The following is a 25,817-nucleotide window of genomic DNA, read 5'->3' on the forward strand; positions in this document are numbered from 1 at the left end:
AACCATGATGCTGCCACCACCATGTTTGACAGTGGGGATGGTGTGTTCAGGGTGATGAGCTGTGTTGCTTTTACACCAAACATAATGTTTTGCATTGTTGCCAAAAAGTTCAATTTTGGTTTCATCTGACCAGAGCACCTTCTTCCACATGTTTGGTGTGTCTCCCAGGTGGCTTGTGGCAAACTTTAAACAACACTTTTTATGGATATCTTTAAGAAATGGCTTTCTTCTTGCCACTCTTCCATAAAGGCCAGATTTGTGCAATATACGACTGATTGTTGTCCTATGGACAGAGTCTCCCACCTCAGCTGTAGATCTCTGCAGTTCATCCAGAGTGATCATGGGCCTCTTGGCTGCATCTCTGATCAGTCTTCTCCTTGTATGAGCTGAAAGTTTAGAGGGACGGCCAGGTCTTGGTAGATTTGCAGTGGTCTGATACTCCTTCCATTTCAATATTATCGCTTGCACAGTGCTCCTTGGGATGTTTAAAGCTTGGGAAATCTTTTTGTATCCAAATCCGGCTTTAAACTTCTTCACAACAGTATCTCGGACCTGCCTGGTGTGTTCCTTGTTCTTCATGATGCTCTCTGCGCTTTTAACGGACCTCTGAGACTATCACAGTGCAGGTGCATTTATACGGAGACTTGATTACACACAGGTGGATTGTATTTATCATCATTAGTCATTTAGGTCAACATTGGATCATTCAGAGATCCTCACTGAACTTCTGGGGAGAGTTTGCTGCACTGAAAGTAAAGGGGCTGAATAATTTTGCACGCCCAATTTTTCAGTTTTTGATTTGTTAAAAAAGTTTGAAATATCCAATAAATGTCGTTCCACTTCATGATTGTGTCCCACTTGTTGTTGATTCTTCACAAAAAAATACAGTTTTATATCTTTATGTTTGAAGCCTGAAATGTGGCAAAAGGTCGCAAAGTTCAAGGGGGCCGAATACTTTCGCAAGGCACTGTATATATACAGTACCAGTCAAAAGTTTGGACACACCTACTCATTCAAGGGTTTTTCTTTATTTTTACTATTTTCTACATTGTAGAATAGTGGAGACATCAAAACTAATGAAATAACACATATGGAATCATGTAGTAAACAAAAAAGTGTTAAACAATGAAAATATATTTTATATTTGAGATTCATCAAAGTAGCCGTCCTTTGCCTTGATGACAGCTTTGCACACTCTGCATTTTCTCAACCAGTTTCATGAGGTAGTCACCTGGAATGCATTTCAGTTAACAGGTGTGCGTTGTTAATTTGTGGAATTTCTTTCCTTCTTAATGCGTTTTAGCCAATCAGTTGTGTTGTGACAAGGTAGGGGTGGTATACAGAAGATAGCCCTATTTGGTAAAAGACCAACTCCATATTATGGCAAGAACAGCTCAAATAAGCAAAGAGAAACGACAGTCCATCATTAATTAAGACATGAAGTCAATCTGGAAAATGTCAAGACCTTTGAAAGTTTTTTCTAGTGCAGTCTCAAAACCATCAAGCACTATGATGAAACTGGCTCTCATGAGGACCTCCACAGGAAAGTAAGACCCAGAGTAACATTTGTTGCAGAGGATAAGTTCATGAGAGTTAACTGCACCTCAGATTGAAGCCAAATAAATGCTTCACAGAGACACATCTCAACATCAACTGTTCAGAGGAGACTGCTTGAATCAGGCCTTCATGGTCGAATTGTTGCAAAAAAACTACTAAGGACACCACTAAGAAGAAGAGACTTGCTTGGGCCAAGAAACACGAGCAATGGACATTAGACCTGTGGAAATCTGTCCTTTGGTGTGATTAGTCCAAATTTGAGATTTTTGGTTCCAACCGCCGTGTCTTTTTGAGACGCAGAGTAGGTGAATGGATGATCTCTGCATGTGTGGTTCCCACTGTGTAGCATGAAGGAGGAGGTGTGATGGTGTGGGGGTGCTTTGCTGGTGACACTGTCTGTGATTTAAAAAAAAGAATTTATTCAACGCACACTTAACCAGCATGGCTACCACAGCATTCTGCAGCGATACGCCATCCCATCTGGTTTGGGGTTAGTGGGACTATCATTTGTTTTACAACAGGACAATGACCCAAAACACACCTTCAGGCTGTGTTAGGGCTATTTGACCAAGAAAGAGAGTGATGGAGTGCGGCATCAGATGACCTGGCCTCCATAAACACCCGACCTCAACCCAATTGAGATGGTTTGGGTTGAGTTGGACAGCAGAGTCAAGGAAAAGCAGCCAACAAATGCTCAGCATATGTGGGAACTCCTTCAAGACTGTTGGAAAAGCATTCTAGGTGAAGCTGGTTGAGTGAATTCCAAGAGTGTGCAAAGCTGTCATCAAGGCAAAGGGTGGCTACTTTGAAGAATCTAAAATATATTTAGATTTGTTTACACTTTTTTGTTCACTACATGATTCCATATGTGTTATTTCATAGTTTTGATGTTGTCACTATTATTCTACAATGTAGAAAATAGTAAAAATAAAGAAAAACCCTTGAATGAGTAGCTGTGTGTGTGTGTGTGTATTATGGTAGCCACTATTTAGCAGCAGTGGTGTGCCGCTGCTGAATGCATATAGGGGAAACACTGGCTTCATTGGCATGCTCAGAGCAAAGTGTTAGCTCTCCCTCTTTTCTGCACAGAGAGTAATGAGGGGGAGAGTAGGCAATTTATTCCCCTCTTGTCTCTGTAACTCAGTAGTTTCTCTCGTCTCATCTCGTGTCTCTCTCTCCCTCCATCAGTTGGCCATGGCCAGAGTGAAGGAGACAGGATGAATATTAAGGACTTCCAGGTGTTTGTCAGAGACTCCCTCCAGCACATTGACCTGATGAAGGGACGACACCCTGACCTGCCAATCTTCATCATTGGACATTCTATGGTGCGGTACCCTCTTTAGTCTCCTCCCTGACCAAACATTGAGACTGTATTATTGCCAGGGGCTATGGTATGTTTACCTCTCAGTACAATACAGGACAAACTGTTTTCTCAGAGGTCATAGGGCCAGGGTTACCTTAAGGCTATATCCATCACACAAACATTAGACAAGGCCTGCATTCAACACCCCCTACACTCAGTGTGACTCAAATGACCACAGATGCTCTGACATCACAGCTGACGTGTATGACATCATTTATTCTACAAACTCTTGGGAGATGGTGTCCTTTGAAAGTCTAGTTTTGTAAGAACCAATAGTGCCAAGTCAGGCTTTCAAAAGGATTTACCGTATTTAGCATTAGAGGCCTCGTTTCCCTTCCGTGCTGCTCTTTCCTGTCTATGTTTGCTTGTTCTGCTGTTCTATGACTGAACTCTGCTTCTGTGACGTAAAGCCCATGAACAATGGAAACCACCTGTAGCCTATTGGTCAAGATCCTCATTGTTATAGCAATCCTTTAGATTCCCTCATGTACCACCAGCCATGCACCTATAGACAGCCTTCCTCTGGGTTTGACCTGCTGTTATAATTAGAGTACTTTGTTTCACTATGCCTGAAATGCAGGCAATTTTAGTAGAGTAAATGTTTAGAACGTCTGAACGTAAACATTTAAACAGGACGTTTTAATGGGAAGTTATTGTGATGGAAAAGCCTGTGGAGTGAGGTAAGGCTTGGCATTTTACAGGCATGTGGGCCGGCTTCCCGGACACAGATGATGCTTAGTCTAGGACTAAAAGGTATGCTCAATGGAGAAGCTCCATTTAAAGTCATTTTTAGTCCAGGGCTAGGCTTAATCTGTGTCTGAGAAACCAGCCCCAAATGAATATGAAAAAGCAATGCTTCGAACCCATGTCTGATGCCTTGAGACTGTAATTTACGAGCAGCATTAAATTCTGCACTTCTTGTGTCGGGCAAATACCACCACCACTATTGGCATTGAAGCCCTGAAGCCTGTGGTCTCAGTCAACTTGATAAATCAGAGGAAGATTTTCAACAATAAGTGAATATTTAATCGTTATTTGTGAATGTATGAAAAATGTGCCGGTGGAAAAATATTTTGATGTGGGGTGCCATCCTCTAATAATCACATAGCATGTTTTCACTGTAATAGCTACTGTAAATCAGACAGTGCAGTTAGATTTAACAAGAATTTAAGCTTTCAGCCGATATAACACACTTATATTTACATAAATGTTTAAAATCCATAATATTTATGATTATTTATTTGAATTGCTCGCTCGCCAGTTTCAACGGAAGTTGTTCCGCTAGCAGGACTCCTATCCCTAAGAAGTTTTTTAAAGACCTGAAGCCTGTGGTCTCAGTCAACACAAATGGCATGTTTAAGATTACAGAGGAGAATCTTAATCCAGATACAGACCAGTCCAGATACACATAGTCCCAAAGCATCCTTTACTGCAGTGCATGCACTGACCACTGATGAATTGACCAGTGACCCTCACTGCCCTCAAAAACAGACCCTCTTATCCAAGCTTAAACCTTGCTACACTGCCCACTCTCCTACTGATCTTTCACTGCTGTCCTGGTTAGTGAGCTAAACAGACCCTTGCTCCTTACTGACCAATTTCTCCCTCCATCCCTCCTTCTCCTCCTCTTTTTCTGTACTTACTGACCACCTAACTCCTTCCTCCCTCCTTCCCCATCTCCCACTCTGGTTCCGTAGATCTGGCCCTCTTCCATTTCCAACTTCGTCAGAACCAGGCCTTTATGTAATGTCAGTATGTTAGGGCCTAACATAACCACAATCCAAGTATTCATAGTGTCAGGGGACGCAACACTATGCAAGTATTTTTCTCCCTCATTGCAGTCGGGGATTAGTGTGTGTGTGTGTGCGTGTGTGTGTGTGTGTGTGTGTGTGTGTGTATTTCTAGTGGAGGCCTCTCTCATCAGTTCCTTAAAGAGCCTCTCTGTTTCTCGCTCACCCTTCCTGCTCAATCCCCCAAAGGCCTCTCTCTCTCTCTGTCTCTCTATAGCATGAAACACAAAGGGAATCTCCTTGCCGATAGGTACTTATCACAGTGGGATGTCGTTCCTTCTCTTGCTAGAACAAAAGCGGTACTTGCATTCTGACCGAGTTGCGACAAACCTACCGATTCTACTTGATCACAATGCTCGTCAGTGGCCAACACATTGACTTAGAGACAATCAGAGAACACAACCCCCCACGTGGGGGAGCCAACAAAAAAAGGAAAGAATTGGGCATTTTCTCTATACATCCACAGATGAGCCAGTAACACTTCATATGCAGTGTAGGCTATGGGTGGTAGCTAGCTAAGTGCACAGACGCAATGCACACAACACTAAATACTTCCTCCAAGCTAGCTACCCACTGTAGCTATATTATAATTAAATTACAATAGATTAACTACTTTCCATGAAACAGCTGCCTGTGTTCGATGATCCTTAGCGGTGTCCTTAGCTAGCTAGCTATGTTGGACTAACTTTAGCTAGCTAGGTAAACATTTGGCTATGGGCTGGCACTGGTAGTATGGGGTAAAGGAGAGGGAATTCAATTGTTTCTTTGTCATCTTGCTAGCTCTGGCCATCTGGCTGGTATCAATAATGTCTTTCTACAAAATAGCAACATTAGCGCAGATCGCTTGATATCTAGACCATAAGCAATACGCACGGATATGCAATGCCAAACATCGCTACTGCCAGTTAGGGTTTGGAGTATTTTAACAATGTGTTAACTGGTTGATGACTTCCAATGTCTTTGTTGTGTGAACACAAAAGAGATTGACTGCAGACACTGTTCAGAGGTGCTAAATACTGTTGGCATTTGTGGTCTCTCTTGATTAGTTATTGGAGAGATCCAAGAGATACACAAATTTATTAAATAGTTTTTTTCCCTCATCAATCTACACATAAAATATCATAATGAGAATTTTCAGCAAATTCTTAATTAAAGAAAAACTGAAATAGCAAGTATTCTGACCCTTTACTCAGTACTTTGTTGAAGCACCTTTGGCAGCCTTGAGTCTTCTTGAGTATGACACTACAAGCTTGGCACACTTGTATTTGGGCAGTTTCTGCCATTCTTCTCTGCAGATCCTCTCAAGCTCTGTCAGGTTGGATAGGGAGCTATTTTCTATTTTTGCACAGCTATTTTCAGGTCTCCCCAGAGATGTTCGATTGTATTCAAGTTCGGGCTCTGGCTGGGCCACTCAAGGACATTCATAAACTTGCCCCGAAGCCACTCCTGCGTTGTCTTAGCTGTGTGCTTAGGGTTGTTGTCCTGTTGGAAGGTGAACCTTTTCCCCAGTCTGAGTTCCTGAGTGTTCCTGGAGCAGGTTTTCATCAAGGACCTCTCTGTACTTTGCTCTGTTAATCTTTTCCTCGATCCTGACCAGTCTCCCAGCCCCTGCCGCTGAAAAACATCCCCACAGCATGACGCTGCCACCACCATGCTTCACTGTAGGGATGGTACCAGGTTTCCTCCAGACGTGACACTTGGCAATCAGGCCAAAGAGTTCAATCTTGGTTTCATCAGACCAGAAAATCTTGTTTCTCATGGTCTGAGAGTCCTTTGGGTGCCTTTTGTCAAACTCCAAGCGGGCTGTCATGTGCCTTTTACTGAGGAGTGGCTTCCGTCTGGCCATAAAGGCCTGATTGGTGGAGGGCTGCAGAGATGGTTGTCCTTCTGGAAGTTTCTCCCATCTCCACAGAGGAGCTCTGTCAGAGTGACCATCCATCGGTTCTTGGTCACCTCCCTGACCAAGGCACTTCTTCCCCCGATTGCTCAGTTTGGCCAGGCGGCCAGCTCTAAGAAGAGTCTTGGTGGTTCCAAACTTCTTCCATTTAAGAATGATGGAGGCCACTGTGTTCTTGGGGACCTTCTATGCTGCAGAAATGTTTTGGTACCTTTACCCAGATCTGTTCCTCGACACAATCCTGTCTCGGAGCTCTCCGGACAATTCTATCAACCTGTCATCTATAAGTCTTTGATAGGTAAAGCTTCGCCTTATCTTAGCTCACTGGTCACGATAACAACACCCACCCGTAGCACGCACTCCAGCAGGTATATCTCACTGGTCATCCACAAAGCCAAGACCTGCTTTAACTGCCTTTCCTTCCAGTTCTCTGCTGCCAATGACCGACTGGAACGAATTGCAAAAATCGCTGAAGCTGGAGACTTATATTTATTTCCCTCACTAACTTTAAACATCAGCTAACCGATCGCTGCAGCTGTACATAGCCCATCTGTAAATAGCACATCCAATCTACCTACCTCATCCCCATATTGTTTTTATTTACCTTTCTTCTCTTTTGCACACCAGTATTTCTATTTGCACATCATCTGCACATCTATCACTCCAGTGTTAATTTAGCTAAATTGTAATTACTTGCTACTATGGCCCATTTATTAACAGGATGTACCTGAGCTCAATTTCGAGTCTCATAGCAAGAGGTCTGAATACTTATGTAAATAAGGTATTTCTTTATTTTATTTTTAATTCATTTGAAAAAAATGTCTAAAACCTGTTTTCGCTTTGTCATTATGGGGTATTGTGTGTAGATAGAAGAGGACATTGTTTTTATTTAATCCATTTTAGAATAAGGCTGTAACGTAACAAAATGTGGAAAAAGGGAAGGGGTCTGAATACTTTCCGAATGCACTGTATGTGCCATTTAGCAGATGCTTTTATCCCAACTTGGGCATGAGTGCATACTTTTTACCTCTGGGTGGTCCCGGGAATCAAACCCACTACCCAGCATTACAAGTGCCATGCTCTACCAACTGAGCTAAATTGTATGGTTATTACTAAATAGATCTAGCTATGTTCGTGCTATGTATGTGATCTATTTAGAGGCTCACTCGATAGAGGCCCCCACTCATGAATATTCAAATGTCTGGGCAGACAAACACTGTTCAAACAAATTGGTCTCCCAGAAAAACATCAAGAATTATCTGTGCCAAATTGATTCATTGTAGAAAGCAGTTGTGCATCTCCTAATTAGTTTACCCTTGCTTATTTGATTTAAATCACAGAAGATGTCATAACTTCTCTTCCTTTTCCCCTTTCATTCAGGGTGGAGCCATTTCCATTCTGACGGCCTGTGAACGACCTCATGACTTTGCCGGTGTGGCTCTGATTGCTCCTATGGTCAAGATGAACCCAGAATCTGCCACACCCTTCAAGGTGGGTTTCACCCATACATATATGGGTGATATATGCTTTACTTGCTGCTCACCCACCATCCTCCCAATAACTTGAACGAGGATGTCCGTTCTGGGATATCTAGTTCTATGGTTTCACCTGCACCCAGTCCCTTCTCATTTAGCGGGTCACCAATGTCTACAGATCCATGCAACTCAGTACCATACCGTTTGTTTGTACAACTACTTAACCACTGACCAGAGCTGTATTAGTTCCCTACATTCCTTTGTAATCACTGGGGATTTCCTTATTTGTTGTCTACAGGTGTTCCTGGCTAAAATCCTAAATCACATGGTACCTAGTCTCTCTCTGGGCTCTATTGAGTCTAAATGGGTTTCACGGGACCAAAAACAGGTGAGACTGATCTATGGAGTGTGTGTGTGTGTGTGTGCATGCTTGCGTGTGTGTACATACATCCGTGCGCAAATACATGAAGCAGATGTTTAGGATGTAGAAGTTAGAGTTAAAGACTTTATTTAGTCGCAAAGGACAACGTGACTGAATGAAGAAAGAGAGTTGGAGATAAGGCTGGATAGGAGCCCATCTGTCTGGGTTTGTGTGTTGTGTATGTTTTGCCGTTTCAAAGGCTGCTCCACAATAGAGTCTTGACTGAGATCCAGGCCTAGGGATTTGTCACGTCGTCCAGTTCTCTGTTTACACCCAAAGTTACCCTTAAACAAGGGAAGCAACAGACAACAATGGGTATCGGGCTGTCACCCTCCTTTCACAACCTGTTATGTTGAGGAAATGCACTTATCACAACAAAGGCAGGTGCAGGTCTGGTGTCAAGCTTCTAGACAGAAAATAGGTCATGAGTGTTACAGTTCTCCATTTTTTAACATTATTCAAAGCACCAGGATATGGCCTGAGATAAACTTCAGCAGTGAGTGTTATATACTGGACACAATGTATTCAGGCCAGATCTTGTAGAGTAGTATTTGCATCATGTGTCAATATTGAGAAAGCCAAGTACCCTGTGGGATACTATCAGTGAACGTCTAAAGGAAATCAAACATGCTCAGTGGTCACTCAACGGTCCCTTCCTTTACCCTGCAGGTTGAGGCGTATGACAATGATGAGTTGAACTATCACGGTGGGCTGCGTGTGTCATTTGGCATGCAGCTGATGGGCGCGGTGGCGCGGATCGAGAGAGAGGTCCCTGCCATCACCTGGCCCTTCCTGCTTCTCCATGGTGACGACGACAAGCTGTGTGACATTAGAGGGTCCCAGATGATGTTTGACATGGCCCAGAGCACGGACAAGAAGATTAAGGTGGGACCAACACCAGAGACATACAGTACCAGTCAAAAGTGTGGACACACCTACTCATTCAAGGCTTTCTCTTTATTTTTCTACATTGTAGAATAATAGTGAAGACATCAACTATAACACATATGGATTCATGTAGTAACCAAACAAAAGTGAAGAATCACAAATATATTTTGGTTTGTTGAACAAAGTAGCCACCCTTTGATTTGATTACAACTTTGCACATTCTTAGCACTGCAGACAGGCCAAAACCAGACATGTCTCAACAGATGTGAATAGGTCAGACACTAAGTCATACAAACTGATAGAGACAAGCCAGTATATTTAGAAAGGACACCATCTTATCTGAGCTTGAACTTTTCTATTTTCTGCTCTTGAACATTCTGTATTTGTTTCACTGGCTGTTCCAAGTTAATACATCATCACACATGAGAGAGAGAGAGAAACACACACATACACACACAGAGAGAGAGAGAGAAACACACACACAGAGTGAGATAAACACACACACAGCGAGAGAGAGAGAAACACACACCCACAGAGAGTGAGAGAGAGAGAGAAACACACACACACAGAGAGTGAGAGAGAGAGAGAAACACACACACACAGAGCGAGCAACACACACACACACACATACACACACACACACACACACACACACACACACACACACACACACACACACACACACACACACACACACACACACACACACACACACAGAGAGAGCAAGTCCAAATTCAAGTCTGCAATTTAAAGCACTTCAAACCCAAGAGCTGAGCCCAGAAACAAGCCCTCTGTTAGCTGGTGTTGGACCTCACCAACCAAGCTGAGCCCAGAAACAAGCCCTCTGTTAGCTGGTGTTGGACCTCACCAACCAAGCTGAGCCCAGAAACAAGCCCTCTGTTAGCTGGTGTTGGACCTCACCAACCAAGCTGAGCCCAGAAACAAGCCCTCTGTTAGCTGGTGTTGGACCTCACCAACCAAGTTGAGCCCAGAAACAAGCCCTCTGTTAGCTGGTGTTGGACCTCACCAACCAAGCTGAGCCCAGAAACAAGCCCACTGTTAGCTGGTGTTGGACCTCACCAACCAAGCTGAGCCCAGAAACAAGCCCTCTGTTAGCTGGTGTTGGACCTCACCAACCAAGCTGAGCCCAGAAACAAGCCCTCTGTTAGCTGGTGTTGGACCTCACCAACCAAGCTGAGCCCAGAAACAAGCCCTCTGTTAGCTGGTGTTGGACCTCACCAACCAAGCTGAGCCCAGAAACAAGCCCTCTGTTAGCTGGTGTTGGACCTCACCAACCAAGCTGAGCCCAGAAACAAGCCCTCTGTTAGCTGGTGTTGGACCTCACCAACCAAGCTGAGCCCAGAAACAAGCCCTCTGTTAGCTGGTGTTGGACCTCACCAACCAAGCTGAGCCCAGAAACAAGCCCTCTGTTAGCTGGTGTTGGACCTCACCAACCAAGCTGAGCCCAGAAACAAGCCCTCTGTTAGCTGGTGTAGGACCTCCCCAATCAAGCTGAGCCCAGAAACAAGCCCTCTGTTAGCTGGTGTTGGACCTCACCAACCAAGCTGAGCCCAGAAACAAGCCCTCTGTTAGCTGGTGTTGGATCTCACCAACCAAGCTGACACCAGAAACAAGCCCTCTGTTAGCTGGTGTTGGACCTCACCAACCAAGCTGACACCAGCACTGCTTCAAAAGAAAGAATTCCAATAAGCAAAATCATGAACCAATCAAAGGACTCATATTTACAACATTGGAAAAACTAAACAAAATCCCAAAGCCGACTAAATTAGTATCTGACCCTAAACAGATAATATGAATTGGCTGATTATCTCTACCCTGTCAGGGATACGAAGCAGAGACAGATCCTTACCAAGTACAGGCTGAGTGACCACCAATTGGCAATAGAAACCGGCAGACATAAGACATGGCTACCAAAAGAGGAGCGTGTATGTGGTCACTGCACGACAGGGGAGGTAGAGACAGAGATGCACTTTCTCCTTTACTGTGATAAATATTCCTCACAAAGAGATTCATTATTCACAGAAATGACTACATTTACTCCAAATGTTAACTTATTAAACCCAGAGGAAAAACTAAGATTACTCATGGGCGAAGGAGCAATGGCTCCTCTTGCAGCCAAATATGTATTTTCCTGCCATAGCCTGAGGGACACTGGATAATAACATCTGCATAGTAAGCAGTAACTTACTTATTATTACTATTATTGTTAATCATTCCAAATAGTAGTGGTATGGGTGGTAATGCTAGCAGTTTAATGATGGTGATGTAAGTTGTAGTACTGATGTAATGGTGAAGATGACCGGTTTTAGTTATACGTTAGTTTCATTTAACATATTTATTACATTTCTACTATTGACTTATCATTATATTATTTTTATATTATTATTTACTACCATTTTATATTATTATTGTTTATAATTGTATTAATGTATATAGTATACATTGTTGCTTTGGCAATATTGACAATGTCTCATGCCAATAAAGCAGCTTGAATTTGAGATCAAGAGAGCGAGAAACACACAGCGAGAAAGGGAAACACGCAGAGAGAGAGAGGGGGGAAACAGACAGAGAGAGAGAGAGGGGAAAACACACACAGAGAGAGAGGGGGAAATACAGAGAGAGAGAGGAAAACACAGAGGGGGACAAACACACAGAGAGAGAGAGAGAGAGAGAGAGAGGGGGGTGAAACACACAGAGAGAGGGGGAGACACGCACACAGAGAGAGAGAGAGAGGGGGAAATAGACAGAGAGAGAGAGAGAGAGAGGGAAAAACACACAGAGAGAGAGAGAGGGGGAAATAGACAGAGAGAGAGAGGGGAAATACACACACAGAGAGAGAGAGAGAGAGGGGGAAATACACACACAGAGAGAGAGAGAGAGGGGAAATACACACACAGAGAGAGGGGGAAATACAGAGAGAGAGAGAGGGGGGGACACGCACACAGAGAGAGAGAGAGAGAGAGGGGGTGAACACACAGAGAGAGAGAGGAGAGACAGAGAGAGAGAGAGGGGGGGACACGCACACAGAGAGAGAGAGAGAGAGGGGAAATGAACACACAGAGAGAGAGAGAGAGAGAGAGAGAGAGAGAGAGGGGGACACGCACACAGAGAGAGAGACAGAGAGAGAGAGGGGGGGAACACAGAGAGAGAGAGAGAGAGAGAGGGGGGGACACACACACAGAGAGAGAGAGAGGGGGGAAATAGACAGAGAGAGAGAGAGAGAGAGGGGAAATACACACAGAGAGAGAGAGAGAGGGGGAAATACACAGAGAGAGAGAGGGAAATACACACACAGAGAGAGAGAGAGAGGGGGAAATAGACAGAGAGAGAGAGAGAGAGAGAGAGGGGAAATACACACACAGAGAGAGAGGGGGAAATACAGAGAGAGAGAGAGGGGGGAATACACAGAGAGAGAGAGAGAGAGGGGGGTGAACACACAGAGAGAGAGAGAGAGAGAGAGAGAGGGGGGGACACGCACACAGAGAGAGAGAGAGAGAGAGGGGGGAAATAACACAGAGAGAGAGAGAGAGAGAGAGAGAGAGAGGGAAACGCACACACAGAGAAAGGGGAAAAACACCCACACACAGAGAGGTGGAAACAAACACAGAGAGAGAGAGAGAGGTGGAAACACAGAGAGAGAGAGAGGTGGAAAACACAGAGAGAGAGAGAGTGGGAGAAAACACACACACACACACACACAGAGAGGGGGTGAACACAGAGAGAGGGGGAAACAGAGAGAGAGGGGGGAAACACACAGAGAGAGCGAGAGAGGGGGAAACAAACACACAGAAAGAGAGAGGGGGTGGAACACACAGAGAGAGGGGGTGGAAACACACACAGAGAGAGGGAGAAACACACACACACACACAGAGAGAGAGAGGGGGGACACACACACAGAGAGGAGAGGGGGACACACACACAGATAAGAGAGAGAGGGGGGGGAAACACACAGAGAGAGAGAGAGGACACACACACAGAGGGAGAGAGACACACACACACACAGAGAGAGAGAGAGGGGGGGAACACACACAGAGTGAGAGAGAGGGACACACACACAGAGAGAGAGAGAGAGGGGGGCACAGAGAGAGCGAGGTAGAGGAGGAAACACACACAGAGAGAGAGAGGGACACACAGAGAGAGAGAGAGAGAGGGGGCACAGAGAGAGCGAGGTAGAGGGGGAAACACACAGAGAGAGAGAGAGAGAGAGAGAGAAAGAGAGGGGGAAACAGAAAGAGAGAGAGAGAGAGAGGAAACAGAGAGAGGGAGAGAGGAAACAGAGAGAGAGAGAGAGAGAGAGAGAGAGAATAAATCCTTTGAATTTAATTGATCAGGGGGGAACACAGATTTACCATTGTAAATACAATCCATATTTCAGTTTATTTTCCCTTTTGTACTATTTGCACAAAATATGACATTTGATATGTCTATTCTTTTGGAACTTTTGTGAGTGTAAAGTTTACTGTAAATTTGTGTTTATTTCACTTTAGTTTATTATCTACTTCACTTGCTTTGGCAATGTTAACATGTGTTTCCCATGCCAATAAAGAGATTGAATTGAAATAGAGAAGCGGAATAGAGAGGAGTAACAGAGTGAGGGATTTTTATTTTTATTTTTTACCTTTATTTAACTAGGCAAGTCAGTTAAGAACAAATTCTTATTTTCAATGACGGCCTAGGAACTGAACTGCCTGTTCAGGGGCAGAACGACAGATTTGTACCTTGTCAGCTCGGGGATTTGAACTTGCAACCTTCCGGTTACTAGTCCAACGCTCTAACCACTAGGCTACCCTGCCTCCCCAATGGGGGACAGAGAGAGCGGGGGGGGAACAGAGTGAGGGATGGGGACAGAGGGGATGGGGGCAGAGAGAGAGCAGGGGGAACAAAGTGAGGGATGGGGGACAGAGAGAGAGCAGGGGGAACAAAGTGAGGGATGGGGGACAGAGAGAGAGCGGGAGGGAACAAAGTGAGGGATGGGGGACAGAGAGAGAGCGGGGGGGGAACAAAGTGAGGGATGGGGGACAGATAGAGAGAGGGGGGGAACAAAGTGAGGGATGGGGGACAGAGAGAGAGGGGGGAACAAAGTGAGGTATGAGGGACAGAGAGAGAGCGGGGGGGGAACAAAGTGAGGGATGGGGGACAGAGAGAGGGGGGAACAAAGTGAGGATGGGGACAGAGAGAGCGGGGGGAACAAAGTGAGGGATGGGGACAGAGAGAGAGCGGGGGAACAAAGTGAGGGATGGGGGACAGAGAGAGAGCGGGGGAACAAAGTGAGGTATGGGGGACAGAGAGAGAGCGGGGGGGAACAAAGTGAGGGATGGGGGACGGACAGAGAGAGGTGGTGTAACAGATAAAGAGTGAATGAGGGGTGAGCTAATCGTGTGTCAGGTTTCATTTAGTCGGTTAATTTGTCGGCTTTTGTCCGAAATACGAGGTCAAATCATGACTCTGTGATCTTCTGGTCAGAAAGTCGGAGCTCTCGGAGGAGGCCCGAGTTCTCAAGTTGGAATTCCGAGTTTGGATGACCGTTCAAAACAATTTTTCCCCAGTTTCCAGTCGTCTTGAACGCACTGAAGTCAGAAGTCGGCTATTTCCGAGTTCCCAGTTCCTATTTGTTTTGAACGCTGCGTCAAAACCGCAACAGAAGGCAGGCTTCATCAGCGCGTCACACACCACTTTGCAATGAGCTGGAGGCAATATGCATTTTGAAAACATACTTACATTTTTTGAAACCTTTTAATACATATTGAGACATGTCTTACCTTGCTTCAAAGTAACCTATTAGATCTCTCTTTCTACATTTCTAACGGATATTTTAATCTCCGTCACATGGAACCACTCATATGTGCAGTGCCCTTTTGAAAACTGTTTTCCGCTAATTGCATTATAGAACAAACATTTGCACATTGCCTACTGTCTTGTGTGCATTGCTGCGCTTATATGTGAAGAAATTGGGGTTTCGAAAAAAATTTATGAAATGTTCTGATCTGTTGCATCAAACTCAATGCTTTAAAAATATATACAGTGCCTTGCGAAAGTATTTGGCCCCCTTGAACTTTGCGACCTTTTGCCACATTTCAGGCTTCAAACATAAAGATATAAAACTGTATTTTTTTGTGAAGAATCAACAACAAGTGGGACACAATCATGAAGTGGAACGACATTTATTGGATATTTCAAACCTTTTTAACAAATCAAAAACTGAAAAATTGGGCGTGCAAAATTATTCAGCCCCCTTAAGTTAATACTTTGTAGCGCCACCTTTTGCTGCGATTACAGCTGTAAGTCGCTTGGGGTATGTCTCTATCAGTTTTGCACATCGAGAGACTGACATTTTTTCCCATTCCTCCTTGCAAAACAGCTTGAGCTCAGTGAGGTTGGATGGAGAACATTTGTGAACAGCAGTTTTCAGTTCTTTCCACAGATTCTCGATTGGATTCAGGTCTGGACTTTGACTTGGCCATTCTAACACCTGGATATGTTTATTTTTGAACCATTCCATTGTAGATTTTGCTTTATGTTTTGGATCATTGTCTTGTTGGAAGACAAATCTCCGTCCCAGTCTCAGGTCTTTTGCAGACTCCATCAGGTTTTCTTCCAGAATGGTCCTGTATTTGGCTCCATCCATCTTCCCATCAAAACCATCTTCCCTGTCCCTGCTGAAGAAAAGCAGGCCCAAACCATGATGCCACCACCATGTTTGACAGTGGGGATGGTGTGTTCAGGGTGATGAGCTGTGTTGCTTTTACGCCAAACATAACGTTTTGCATTGTTGCCAAAAAGTTACATTTTGGTTTCATCTGACCAGAGCACCTTCTTCCACATGTTTGGTGTGTCTCCCAGGTGGCTTGTGGCAAACTTTAAACGACACGTTTTATGGATATCTTTAAGAAATGGCTTTCTTCTTGCCACTCTTCCATAAAGGCCAGATTTGTCCAATATACGACTGATTGTTGTCCTATGGACAGAGTCTCCCACCTCAGCTGTAGATCTCTGCAGTTCATCCAGAGTGATCATGGGCCTCTTGGCTGCATCTCTGATCAGTCTTCTCCTTGTATGAGCTGAAAGTTTAGAGGGACGGCCAGGTCTTGGTAGATTTGCAGTGGTCTGATACTCCTTCCATTTCAATATTATCGCTTGCACAGTGCTCCTTGGGATGTTTAAAGCTTGGGAAATCTTTTTGTATCCAAATCCGGCTTTAAACTTCTTCACAACAGTATCTCGGACCTGCCTGGTGTGTTCCTTGTTCTTCATGATGCTCTCTGCGCTTTTAACGGACCTCTGAGACTATCACAGTGCAGGTGCATTTATACGGAGACTTGATTACACACAGGTGGATTGTATTTATCATCATTAGTCATTTAGGTCAACATTGGATCATTCAGAGATCCTCACTGAACTTCTGGAGAGAGTTTGCTGCACGGAAAGTAAAGGGGCTGAATAATTTTGCACGCCCAATTTTACAGTTTTTGATTTGTTAAAAAAGTTTGAAATATCCAATAAATGTCGTTCCACTTCATGATTGTGTCCCACTTGTTGTTGATTCTTCACAAACAAATACAGTTTTATATCTTTATGTTTGAAGCCTGAAATGTGGCAAAAGGTCGCAAAGTTCAAGGGGGCCGAATACTTTCGCAAGGCACTGTATGTATCTTAGGCCTACTGGTTGTATTAATGTGGGATCTATCATCCCACAACTGTCCCATTTCGTTCTCGACACACTGACCAATTGAATAGGTAGCTTAAACTTTTCTACTGTAGTAGATTGAGGCTAGTGATTTTGCTTGTTGGCTGAGGAAAATGACATGTGGACTGTTATTCTAACATGTTCAAAGTGCACATCAGAATTCGGTTAAGAAGGACCAGACATCGTTGCATCCTCACTTGCATGTTGTGTCATTCTGAGCGCCGTGGGTGGACGCCTTAACCACATTATGCACCAAATGCATATGTTTTGTCATTCTGAGCGCCGTGGGTGGACGCCTTAACCAGATTATGCACCAAATGCATATGTTTTGTCATTCTGAGCGCCGTGGGTGGACGCCTTAACCACATTATGCACCAAACGCATATGGGTCCGGTGAGTTTCTCAAATGTCCGGTAAATGAAAATGTTGCCGGTCAAATTTCCTGCTCCACATTTCCCTAATGGAAACCCCGGTGTGTGTGTGTTGTCTCTGTCAGGTGTACGACGGAGCATACCACGCCCTGCACCATGAACTCCCAGAGACGGTGGCAGCGGTGCTGAAGGAAGTCACTGGCTGGATCTCTGAGCGTCTCACTGGGTCTCCTTCTCAGGGCTCCTAGTCCCCTCCTCCTCTTCATCCCCAACCCACTGTATGACCTAAATACATTTGTACTGACAGCATATACTCTACTGCTAGCCGACCAGTAGCGATCATTTTCAGTACAAATGTAGTTAACTGCACCTTACCCCAACCCCAGCCCTGTGCACGTCAGTCAGACTTAAAACCTCTTGGTCCTCTGGGGAGAAGTGGGGGGTGACAGGTCAGGAGGCCCACAGGAGGTTTCCTTAAGGTCAACTTGTTAGTGACCTTTGACCCCCATGGCCAATGTAGGTCCTGATTTTCTAGGCTCTTCATTAGGGACAACAGTTGTGCCCCAGCTGCCAGGCAGCAGTTCATAGTACATATATCAGCCATGTCTCCCTGTACTGAGTTCAAAGAGAACAATGCTGAGAGCTAGGCCAGGCGCAATTCACAGAGGGATTTTTTTCCTCCTTTGTAATCACAGTGTTCAATAGGCCAACAGAAACATATTGAATTTGCCCAGGCTGAGGTGTTCCCTTTTGTATGTTGCCATGGAGACAACTGGCCTTTGTTATTCCCACCGTATCTCAGATCCTTTGTTCATAGAGTCAAACATTTTGGACTTGTTTGAGCACCCAGCTCCACAGATTGCTGCCACTAGTGGTCATCTATCAGAACTGCAGGGTATAGGTGGCTGCAACCCAAGATGGAGAAGTTGCCCGTTACTATGGCAACACCTCAGGAAAAACCCTATGGGGAAAAAAGGCTGAATCCATTAGAGCACCACAGTAAGGTGAGGCATGCTGTGAATCATTATACAGTACATGCTGTGAATCATTATACAGTACATGCTGTGAATCATTATACAGTACATGCTGTGAATCATTATACAGTACATGCTGTGAATCATTATACAGTACATGTTGTGTACAGACAAAGGCGTCACTTCGCTGCAGTTCTTATATTGAAAAAGATGACGGCCTCAATTCATCACCTACAACCTCACCATTTATCTGTGTTTCTCCATGCTAACGACTAATACAGATTTGAATGTATAATGTCAAATATCCATGTTACCGATATTCCTCTTTTAAATGGTGGAAGTTATTTTATAAGGGGAAGACTGGTGAATCTAATTGTCTGATGCGTTGAGCATTTAATAAAGTGAAATTCTATACATTTAGACATTTGTCAATAGACCATTGTTTGTAACTCAACCAAGGGGCCAGGGTTTCTGTCTAGAAGCACGGTTTTGACTGCTCCGGCAGTCTTGCTTTGGTACTGCAGTTTAACTGATACCCGGCCCAGAAATACAATTTCCTTAGTTGGCCATATAGAATACCACAGTATGAGTCATAATAGCCATAAAACCTAGCGGTCAAGCAAGGAACTGGTTCCATTCGTTTTTCCACCATAAATGTTCCCCCCTGGCATGACGTTTTAATAACCGTGTAAATCTCTCTCGGACAAGGTGACTTTTATCTATATATATTCTCCTGTATTTACCCCCCAAAAATCAAATGCTAATTAGCTGCTAATGTGGCTATCATTAACTACTACAAATGCCATGATGATCTGGACGAGACAGCTGAATCGAGGCAAAGGTAAGAATCTGGATTAACTATCTAAGGTGTCAGCTAGAGATGACGTGCAGGAGCTTGCAGAGATTTGTAGTTTTGCATGATGTCTACTTTGATGCCAAATAGCATTTTTGAATCAGAGTAATAGAGCCGAACATATTGATAAAAGTCACCTTGTCCTAGTGAGATTTACACGGTTATTAAAACGCCACACCAGGGTAAGCCTACACAAAACACAACCCTTATTTAAAGTGTTTCTAAAATCACCTATGGGACATATGAATGATGGAGAAATTATTGGAACCATTTTCCTGTTTGACCACTAGGTTTTATGGGTATTATGACACCTCTACTGTGGGGCTCTATAGAGAAGTCAGATTAGAACATTCCTAATAAAAGACACTTTAGTCATCTTTATGCACAAAACATCCATTTAATTATTCAAATTGTTGCTGAGGCCGTTTTTTTTCCCTTCATCACTCACAGCTGAAGAAATTCAGATGTTATATTCATCCAATGTCTGTTATATGCATGTGAAGTTGTGCTGTGTAAACCGGATGTAGGCGTTCCATGAATCGGCGAATGTGAGTAGATTACATTGAACACAACAGTCGGACATCTTGGACAAAGTAAATCAGCATTGTGTGTGTGTGAACTGAATGACCAGTTTTTAAATAACACACATTTAAGAACAATATGGTGGCATATATTTGAAAAGGGCAGAATTTGTCCAATTGTAAATGTGTTACTCCTGAAACCAGACATGTTCTTATCAATAAATATTGATAAACTGTCAGATTGCTCATAACAAATTGAATAATATGTGAAGGACATAAGTATTATTCTGTTTGCATCTATATAACTACTTTTATTGATCTTGTCTACTCTATTGATATGCATTCTTCATTTTTAAAGTAACGTGATGTGGAACATAAGGGTTTTATACTATAGTCAACTTACTTTGTATTGAGCGTTCAGAACTAATACCTGATACTGAAATTGAGAAGTAAGAATCTGAATGGCCCTTTTTATGAAGTGTAATTTATTTTACTATGTGATTCGTGTTGCTTTGTGCTTTATTCCCATAACCTGTGTGAAAATAACTTGGGCTCCATGGTCACTTAAAGACTGACTGAAAATTGCTGAAGGGCTTCAACTACATTCTCATGTCACCCACTAGAACAGTGTTTCCCAACACCGGTCCTTTAGTACCCCCAACAGTAGGAAAGAGTGGGGTAAGTTGAGTCATTTTTTTTCTCAGTCAAGGGAAATATACTGTAGCATTCATTCAAACAAAGATATCTACATATTTTTCAGGATGTTATGTGTCCCTGGAAATAATCAGAATTCATGTAAACATTAGTTTTGTAAACCTAGCTTACCTCAGGTATGGGTTAAGTTGACCCGCAGGACAGAGTGAGTTAAAGCCACCTACACATTTCTGTACTGAATTCATTATTAGCCCTACCTTTTTAAAAACATGTCTTTATTTCCCAAACACAATCACATTTGTCTATTAGTCATATTTTAACACAGTCTTAACACATGACAAACACTTTGTACTTTTCAAAAACACTTTGAGGACACGCCTGGGAAGAAAACGCTTCAATTTGCTCAACTTGCCATTGGCTCAACTTAACCCATAGCCACTGGTTCAACTTAACCCATAGCCATTGGTTCAACTTAACCCATAGCCATTGGTTCAACTTAACCCATAGCCATTGGCTCAACTTAACCCATAGCCATTGGCTAAACTTAACCCATAGCCATTGGCTAAACTTACCAAGGCAAAAATTCTGACTATATTAGCCTACACAGCTACAAGGATGCACTTGCATGCAAAGGTTGACCCCAACTGACGTATAGAACAATCAATAAATTAATTTGACTTGGTGAAAATCTGTTTTCTGGACCGAACTTGCTTACTACTGTTTCCATGTGGTTTCTTTCTTCCCAGACTACATGCAATTAGGATCGCTTTCTAAATATTTGGTCCATTCTGTGTATGGTTTCCTAGAAACAAGGGCGGCTCAATTTACCCAACTCTCCCCATATCATTTTGTTGTGGGCCTGGACAAGCACACCTGATTCTACTTGTCAACTAATCATCAAGCCCTCATTGAGCTGAATGAGGTGTGTTTGTTCAGGGCTACAACTAAAATGTGTGCTGTTGGGGTACTGGAGGACCAGAGTTGGGAAACACTGCACTAGAATCAGCCATGCCAAACAGCAGTCAGCCTCTAGAGACAGGGGCTTGAGCCAATCCAACAGTTATTGCTGAATCACCTCATACAGTAGGACAGGTATCATCAACTAGATTCAGCCGCCGGCTGATTTTTTTTCTTCTTCTTGAGGAGGATGATCAGGGGGCCGGAAAATAATTGCAAATAATTTGTAGACTGCAAATTGACAGCAAGAAACCCAAACATATATAACATTTCACTAAAACATAATATTTGCATAAACCTTGCTTACATTTGTAAATTATCAGATATATCTCTCTATTATGTGTGGGAATACTTGGAACAGATTTGCTGGTGTTTTCACTGTTTTTTTAAATGTCTAACAATTAAACTTGTATTTTCTGCGCAGAAAACTAGAGGAGGAGGGGGGCAAATAAAATCAGACTGGAGACAAATTTGGCCAGTAGGGGCTCCATTCAATCTGTATCATTGAAATTCAAATTTAAAGACAAAGTTCCCATGTTAGCTGACATGGCATTCACGGTAAAAGCTGCAGGTGTCGGAACAATCAGAAACGTTTCCATTTTTATCGTGTAACTGTAACGCTTCAGCACTACAGATTGAATAGAAGGTGTTCTCTGGGTCTAATAGATACATACTTTCAAATAGTTGAGCTGCACTTGATTTGGCATGCCCAGTACAATGGAACCAATGAAATAGTCCCAGAAGTGCAAAGCACATCAAATACAGTATTTGACCTAGGTCTGGTGCTATGATGGTTTTGGTTACGTACAAAATGTTGATGAGAGCCTGATGGAAGATGTTGGAACAATGTTTAATGATCTGTCGTTTGTATTCCTCAAACTGAACATTTTTGTAACACAAACTGCTGTAACATATGATGTTTTGAAATGACTTGTGACCACTGAGAAACAAGAAACTTACTAAATAAGCTAAAACCTATTCAAAAAATGTTACCAATAAACCTTGACTGTTGAACTAATCTGACTTTAGCTATTTCCTTGCCTCGTTTCCTTTCCTAAACAACCTGTTGACTGTGATCAATATCAGGTCTGTCTGTCACTATATGGATGGTGGAAAGTCAGGAGATGCTTGTCTGTTTGATAGTTGGGAAATGATTATGAGTTTGTCATCAATAATAATCCAGGCGTCATACTAGATTGACAAAGTTGTCTATTATTTATTACTAAATTGCTCAATTTAACATAAAGTTGCAGTGTGACATTACACATTGGCCTGTAGATGGCAATATAATGCAACATTTCTCCCAGCCATATAAAGGGCTCTGGCATTTAAAACCATGAACATTTAAAACATTGAGAAAATACTTCTCATACATAAAATCAATCATATTGTAACATGTCATATCAACGTACAGCATTGTAGTGTTCCATAAACCGATTTTGTGGATTGTCCAGTCATTTTGGGGCAGCAGGCAGCCTAGTGGTTAGAGCGTTGAGCCAGTAACCGAAAGGTTGCTAGATCGAATCCCTGAGCTGACAAGGTAAAAAATCTGTTGTTCTGCCCCTGAAAAAGGCTGTTTTTAAACGTTTTTATTTCACCTTGATTTAACCAGGTAGGCCAGTTGAGAACTGCAACCTGGCCAAGATAAAGCAAAGCAGTAGTTAACCCACTGTTTCCCAGTAGGCTGTCATTGTAAATAAGAATTTGTTCTTAACTGACTTGCCAAGTCAAATAAAAGGTTAAATAAAAATTATAATTGTGTACTATGAGGTTGACGCCATATTGGGCGCAGAATCAAATCAAATATACTTGTCACATGCGCCGAATACAACGGGTAAATAAAACCTTACCGTGAAATGCTTACAAGCCACTAACCGACAATGTAGTTCAAGAAATAGAGTTAAGAAAATATTTACAAAATAAAAAAAATAAAACGTAGCACAATATAATTACAGTGGCGCAAAAAAGTATTTAGTCAGCCACCAATTGTGCAAGTTCTCCCACTTAAAAAGATGAGAGAGGCCTGTAATTTTCATCATAGGTACACTTCAACTATGACAGACAAAATGAGAAAAGAAATCCAGAAAATCACATTGTAGGATTTTTAATGAATTTATTCGCAAATAATGGTGGAAAATAAGTATTTGGTCAATAACAAAAGTTTATCTCAATAGTTTGTTATATACCCTTTGTTGGCAATGACAGAGGTCAAACGTTTTCTGTATGTCTTCACAAGGTTTTCACACACTGTTGCTGGTATTTTGGTCCATTCCTCCATGCAGATCTCCTCTAGAGCAATGATGTTTTGGGGCTGTTGCTGGGCAACACAGACTTTCAACTCCCTCCAAAAATTTTCTACGGGGTTGAGATCTGGAGACTGGCTAGGCCACTCCAGGACCTTGAAATGCTTCTTACGAAGCTACTCCTTCATTGCCCGGGCGGTGTGTTTGGGATCATCGTCATGCTGAAAGACCCAGCCACGTTTCATCTTCAATGCCCTTGCTGATGGAAGGAGGTTTTCACTCAAAATCTCACGATACATGGCCCCATTCATTCTTTCCTTTACACGGATCAGTCGTCCTGGTCCCTTTGCAGAAAAACAGCCCCAAAGCATGATGTTTCCACCCCCATGTTTCACAGTAGGTATGGTGTTCTTTGGATGCAACCCAGCATTCTTTGTCCTCCAAACACGACGAGTTGAGTTTTTACCAAAAAAGTTATATTTTGGTTTCCTCTGACCATATGACATTCTCCCAATCTTCTTCTGGATCATCCAAATGCTCTCTAGCTCTCTCTCTCTAAACTTCAGACGGGCCTGGACATGTACTGGCTTAAGCAGGGGGACACGTCTGGCACTGCAGGATTTGAGTCCCTGGCGGCGTAGTCTGTTACTGATGGTAGGCTTTGTTACTTTGGTCCCAGCTCTCTGCAGGTCATTCACTAGGTCCCCCCGTGTGGTTCTGGGATTTTTGCTCAACGTTCTTGTGATCATTTTGACCACACGGGGTGAGATCTTGCGTGGAGCCCCAGATCGAGGGAGATTATCAGTGGTCTTGTATGTCTTCCATTTCCTAATAATTGCTCCCACAGTTGATTTCTTCAAACCAAGCTGCTTACCTATTGCAGATTCAGTCTTCCCAGCCTGGTGCAGGTCTACAATTTTGTTTCTGGTGTCCTTTGACAGCTCTTTGGTCTTGGCCATAGTGGAGTTTGGAGTGTGACTGTTTGAGGTTGTGGACAGGTGTCTTTTATACTGATAACAACTTCAAACAGGTGCCATTAATATAGGTAACGAGTGGAGGACAGAGGAGCCTCTTAAAGAAGAAGTTACAGGTCTGTGAGAGCCAGAAATCTTGCTTGTTTGTAGGTGACCAAATACTTATTTTCCACCATAATTTGCAAATAAATTCATTAAAAATCATACAATGTGATTTTCTGTAATTTCTTTTCTCATTTTGTCTGTCATAGTTGAAGTGTACCTATGTTGAAAATTACAGGCCTCTCTCATCTTTTTAAGTGGGAGAACTTGCACAATTGGCGGCTGACTAAATACTTTTTTGCCCCACTGTAATTGTCATGCTCATCAAACCATTGCAGCCAAAAGAAATAGCCTTCCCAGTGTCGTGTCTTTGGCTATGCCGGATTAAGTAATATGACATGCTATTCTATAAAATAATTTATCCGTAATTAATATCACCTGATTGAGCTAATCATGTAAATGTAATGTATGTAAATGTAACTAGAGAGTCGGGCACCACAAAATAATATTTATAGAGCTGTTATCTCCCGAATAAACTCTTAAAGACCTAGTAATATTTTACATCGATAGCAGTCAATATCAATCGTCATCTTAATTCAGTCTTATCTGAAAGTTGTAAATTCATGGTTATCTGCACGAACCCTGGCTAACAATTTGAATCAGCAATACAAAATTGGTTTAATTATTTATTTACTAAATACCTAACTAATCACACAGAATTACACATACACATAATTAAATCATAACTTGATTACAAATTACGTCATAAAGGAAAACGTCCCTAGCGGGCGGAACAGATATGACAGCTTGTTACACAAAGGAAAAGGGCTGGGTTTGAGTGAAAGAGCGGGAAGACTGAGGGACACAGGGAGAATCTGTGCTATCGTAAATACAGTATCTGATGCATTCTAAATATTTACTCTGCGCTTCGGTAGGTTGGTGGTAGATGGAAGGCCGTGTTGCCAAACTGAGTCCTTTGAAGAATGTCTCTGGTTGTCAATTGGATACGTTGTAGTAACGTTGTTGGGTGATAGACGGGATACTTTGTCTGTTCCTTCCTAACCCTCGTTTGCATCTGCTGTTGCTAACTCAACGGCTAGGAGGTATCACTTCTGTAATGAATAAGAGTTCA

General features: G+C 42.9%; 1 protein-coding gene across 2 annotated transcripts in view; it reads left to right on the forward strand.

Moving 5' to 3' along the window:
• Nucleotides 1–22,444, forward strand: part of LOC112222108 (monoglyceride lipase) — a 32,278-nt gene extending 9,834 nt beyond the window's left edge. For both annotated transcript variants that reach the window (XM_024384724.2, XM_024384723.2), the window contains 5 exons: nucleotides 2,746–2,882; nucleotides 7,988–8,098; nucleotides 8,381–8,470; nucleotides 9,173–9,388; nucleotides 17,593–22,444. In XM_024384724.2, coding sequence (XP_024240492.1) covers nucleotides 2,746–2,882; nucleotides 7,988–8,098; nucleotides 8,381–8,470; nucleotides 9,173–9,388; nucleotides 17,593–17,715 — 677 coding nt within the window. In that variant the 3' untranslated portion in view covers nucleotides 17,716–22,444. The remainder of the gene's footprint in view (nucleotides 1–2,745; nucleotides 2,883–7,987; nucleotides 8,099–8,380; nucleotides 8,471–9,172; nucleotides 9,389–17,592) is intronic.
• The last annotated feature ends 3,373 nt before the right edge of the window (nucleotides 22,445–25,817 follow it).

The sequence above is a fragment of the Oncorhynchus tshawytscha genome, linkage group LG22 (genome assembly GCF_018296145.1).
Source record: "Oncorhynchus tshawytscha isolate Ot180627B linkage group LG22, Otsh_v2.0, whole genome shotgun sequence".
Classification (NCBI taxonomy): domain Eukaryota; kingdom Metazoa; phylum Chordata; class Actinopteri; order Salmoniformes; family Salmonidae; genus Oncorhynchus; species Oncorhynchus tshawytscha.